Genomic DNA, 5000 nt, shown 5'->3' on the forward strand with positions numbered 1-5000 from the left:
GCGTGTGCCCACGATAGCAATTTTAGGGATAGGGCAACAACATAACCATCAGCCACACCGCCAGGCGCAAATAAGGGAGACGGCATAATGTATTGTGGGTAGCACCACCGCAAGATACCGTTTAGGGCCAGCGCCAGCTGCCTTGTGCTTGATTAGCGGTAGTAGCGCACTTTTGTCCTGGGTGAGAGTCAACAGGACAAATACTAAATGTCCAGTGTGTTGCACAAGCACTGCCTTTTTGTGAGCTACATTCTGACCGTTTGTCCTGTTGATTTAAGGAGCCTTGCACCCAATATAGCAGAACCTACAATAACAAAACAAGAATGAAAGATCAACTGTTACTCAGTGCTTGTTACATGTACGTGTACTTGTCAGAGAGACACTCAACATATTTGTGCAATTTGCCAAGTCAAATGTTTTGTTCCGTTCTGCTTTGTCCTGGTGTGACGTTGAATAACAGCACGAGAAATGAATCAGTTGACTGACAGGTTGCTCCTTTTTTCCCAGCAAGTAAAATTCCTTACCGTCACAGCCTTAATGTGTGTATGTTCTACTTGCTACGAAACTTCCATTGATTTCCACTAAGTCCATTCTCTGAACACTGATATTTTACTTCTTTATTATTATTATTAAGCTTGGGCATATACAGGCTTTATGAATAACGTTCAAAGAACCTATCATTGATCTGCAGCTACTCAGTCAGGAGTATATATAAACTGAATGTTGGATGATTAAATGTCCTTGAGCTTTATGGGATTACAGTCACATACTGTGGAGGTGTTTGTTCAGCCTCTTCTTGAAGGCATGAACCTTATATTGATACTGCTTGACCCAAACAATCTCTTTGAGAGCGAGAGAGAGAGTGTGTGTGTGTGTGTGTGTGTGTGTGTGTGTGTGTGTGTGTGTGTGTGTGTGTGTGTGTGTGTGTGTGTGTGTGTGTGTGTGTGTGTGTTTGTGTGTTTGTGTTTGTTTTTGCTGCTCCTTCCTGCTCATGTGTCATCCTGCTGGGAAACCGTTCAACACAACCTCACATCGCCTTGTCTTCATTCACTGGAAAACACTGCTCACTGAAATTCACTGGAAAAATCTCATCTTTCAAACTAACTAGGGTGCAGTTGTGGAAGAAGTACTAAAGTTCTTGACTGAAGTAAAAGTAGCAATACCACAATATAGAAATATACTCTACAAGGCCTGTATTAAAACAAAATACTTGAGTAAAAGTACAAAAGTATTGGCATCAAAATATACTAAAGTACTAAAGTTAAAGTACTCTTTATGAATGGCCATTTGAAAAGGAAATTATAAAATAAAATAAAACTAGTAACTAACGTTTTCAAATAATTGTAGTGCAGTAAAAATGAGTAGAAGTATACATTCTTAAAAAAATGAAAATACTCAAGTAAAGTAAAAGTACCTCAAAATTGTACTTAATGTAAAAGTACAGTACTTGAGTAAATGTACTGAACTACTTTCCACCACTGCTAGCGTCAGACTAGTTGTGAATAAAAAGACCAGTTTCTCTGGTATTGTAGGAAGACACTGGTACTGGTCTAACGTAATCTAATGCTGATTTGAAATACTGTAATTTACACTCTTGCGTCAGAACAGGAAAAAAAAAGTTTGTGTGAAACTATTGTCTGTCCTTTGCCAAAAGACTTTGTCTCTTCTGATCAATGGCCTGAATCAGGCTTTGAAGTGTTTTTTTTGTGTGTATGGGACAGTGTGCAGGAGTTGTGTGCATAAGATGACATAGCAGAAAAACGATGAATGAATCCTTACACCCTCATAACTACATCACATTAAATACATACTGACAGAGACAAATGTATAGATAACAGCTTGTCGTTAGTTTTTGCATATCTGTGTTTACGGTTTTGTTATTTTAATAAAAGTGTAAAAATGAACCTGTAAGAGTCAAGAGTTAAGTAAGGCAAGTTAATTTTTATGGCACCTTTCAACAACAAGGCAATTGAATGTGCTTTACATAAAACAAGCAAAAGAAACACTTTGTGCAAAGGACATTTAGGACAAGTAGGCAGAAGAGTAAGCACACAGTCACATTCTCTGTGTTCGTTTATCCATACAACTCAGAGAGTGTACAAATAGAACCGACTCTCAGAGTTAAATTAACACTGAGGATTTTACTGGACTGAACGCAACTTGAGTCAGACCGACCAAAGTCCACCAGACAATGCCATGACAGCTGAATTTCCCCTGCGGGCTCAGTAACTTGAGGTCTATCTAGCTATCTCCAAGACGCCCTCCAGTCTACTCCAGGAACACCTGCTCACTTTCATTTTGAATCATGTTGATTCACAGCACTATGGTGTCATAAAGAAGAAAGCACATAAACTAGTTACTGAATACTATAACTTACCAGTCCTTGGCTCTTTGTAACGTTCCCATAAACAGGGTACAATTAAAATGGTGTTACTGCTGTTGGCAAAGGATGTGTGTCTCGCACGCTCGCACGCACGCGCGCACGCTTTCAGATGTTTATTATATTGAAATAGATTCTGCAAGTTTCTACAGAGATTTCTACAGATAGATTTATGTTCCTTTTGGTTTGCCTGTCTCTGTCTGCAATCCAGTTCATACCCTGTCTCACTTTTCAAACCTTTCCTCTTCTACCTTTTCTCAAAATGTTGACCCTTCATTACCTGGCCAATGTGAAAAGGACATTTTAGTGTGTGTTTGCCCTCTTAACTTTCTTTTATCTTTATTTCAGGGCGCTAGGGAAGAAAGCCTACATTTGCTCAGGAGATTTTATAAGGCAAGTAACACACACACCTAAACACCTCTCGGGCCTAATTTCTCAGATGAATCAGTTGTTCGATGTTTTTTTTTTGTTTCTTTTTAAACATACAGAGAGGGATCAGTCCAAACAACTGTTAGATAGATGGACAGAATGTATGCCAGCTGCAGTTAGGTGGACAGACAGAGAAAATAGAATGTACCATAGCCTAGCTAGGTGGACAGATGGAGAGAGGAAAATGTATCACAGCTCTAGTTAGGTTGACAGACAGTAGAGAATGTACCCTGCTCTCGCTAGGTAGACAGATAGTAGAGAATGTACCACAGCTCTAGCTAGGTAGACAGATAGTACTAGCTAGGTAGACAGATAGTAGAGAATGTACCCCTGCTCTCGCTAGGTAGACAGATAGTAGAGAATGTACCCCTGCTCTCGCTAGGTAGACAGACTTGAGTGTACGAGACAATTCTACGATCAGAAATGTCACCAACTTGTTAAGCATGCAGGAAGACATTGAAATGTAGCAGGCAGGCATGCAGGCAGACAGACAGACAGACAGACAGTGATTCTTTTGCTGTAACAAACACAGACAAGTTGATACCCAGAACAATGTTATTATTAGCTCATATCAGAACAGAGGCTGAAACATGCTCTTCCTGCTATTCAAACCTTAGAATCAGACCTAAACCATTGCCCACCCAGGAGAGAGAGTGTGTGTGTGTGTGTGTGTGTGTGTGTGTGTGTGTGTGTGTGTGTGTGTGTGTGTGCGTGTGCGCGCAGAGGTTTTTATAGAGCCCAGATAGGGAGATTCCAGATTGCCATAATGATTGTGTTGAAACATGTTGCCTCCTCCAACACACATGCATGCACACACATTCGGAAACTCTACTCTCTTTTGAGGGAGAAGGAGTTCATAGCTCCACTCCAAGAGAGAATCGAGGCCTAGAGGCACAGATTATTTGTCATACCGTTGAAAGAGCTGTGCAGAAACTGGACTTGGTTCGAGGGCCGATCTGGGTTATTCTGCATGCACGCACGTATGCAGAATTACTGTACAATGTTTTCTTAAAATATCCTCACCCATGTTTTTGAATTGTTTAGAATTGCTATGCAAGAAAATAAAGCAATGCAAATCATGAGACAGCTCAAACACAGAATTATACGTACCTCATACAACAGAATACTTGTGTTGTGTGTTTGCGTGGATGCACTCATTGGCTGAAGTAAAGCCCTCATTAAGTTCGCACTTACCCAGCTACTTGAAAATTGGACACCCCTGGTTAAAACCCTGAGAAAAGGGATGTAGGATATTGTGTGCTCACGGAAGGAGGTACTAGAGGAAAGGCTGTGGATTCAATGGGGTTCATCCTCTGCAGAACATGAAGGTGCACTGCGATTTCCATGGCAATCCAGATAGTAATTGTCAAGAGATGTTGTTTGGGAAGAAAGTTGTTGACGGGCAGTCGATGGAGCCACCATCATTTCCATCCTTAGAGCCGCTCTGCTCGCAGGTCTATAATTCTGGAAAATAATGGCCATTTTTGTTTGGGAATGTGGTGATATTGTACCAAAAGTGTTTACTAAAATTGATTGCTGAGACATTGATGCATGCCCATGTCATTGCTTGATACTGTACAAACAAACACTACTTTAACCAGGTGGTCTTAAAAGGGTAATATGGAAATAATATATTATGTCTATCAGTTATTCATAAATCATAAAGTGATCTGCAAGCTGCTTGGTCAACCCACCTTGAATCAATGTTGTTGTCCTCTATCTATATGATCTGTAATTGGTTGTTAACATGCTTATGTCATCACAGGGGGAGGAGATATTTTTGGACATGTTTGAAGATGAATACAGGAGCATGACGGTGAGTCAGTGAAAGCAGCTTGAAATCATATTCATCTGTTCTGTTCCTTTGCCATCATATTCATGTGTTCTGTTCCTTTGCCATCATATTCATCTGTTCTGTTCCTTTGCCATCATATTCATCTGTTATGTTCCTTTGCGATCTTTTAATGCATGTGCTGTTCTTTGCATGAGGGTTAGCTTTGTGATTTTGTGTGTGCTACAGTATAGTAAACAACCTATGTTGTATTAAATAATACCTGGACATGGAATGCATCTGTATTTGTCCATCGTTAAATATGTGTAACTGTCTTGAATTTACACGTATGTATTTGTGTGTGCTTGTTCTTTGCGTGTGGGAACACGCAAAGAACATTTGTGAGACTGTCCACGTAGT

The 5000-nt window shown here is 40.2% G+C and overlaps 1 protein-coding gene across 3 annotated transcripts in view; it reads left to right on the forward strand.

Annotated features, from left to right (window-relative positions):
* The window catches only part of clec16a (C-type lectin domain containing 16A), a 48492-nt gene that overhangs the window by 28857 nt on the left and 14635 nt on the right, over nucleotides 1-5000 (forward strand). For all 3 annotated transcript variants that reach the window (XM_084071932.1, XM_084071934.1, XM_084071933.1), the window contains exons 15-16: nucleotides 2729-2773; nucleotides 4575-4625. In XM_084071932.1, coding sequence (XP_083928058.1) covers nucleotides 2729-2773; nucleotides 4575-4625 — 96 coding nt within the window. The remainder of the gene's footprint in view (nucleotides 1-2728; nucleotides 2774-4574; nucleotides 4626-5000) is intronic.

This window comes from Gymnoscopelus microlampas (genome assembly GCF_963454915.1).
Source record: "Gymnoscopelus microlampas genome assembly, chromosome: 11".
In the NCBI taxonomy this organism is placed as follows: Eukaryota; Metazoa; Chordata; class Actinopteri; order Myctophiformes; family Myctophidae; genus Gymnoscopelus; species Gymnoscopelus microlampas.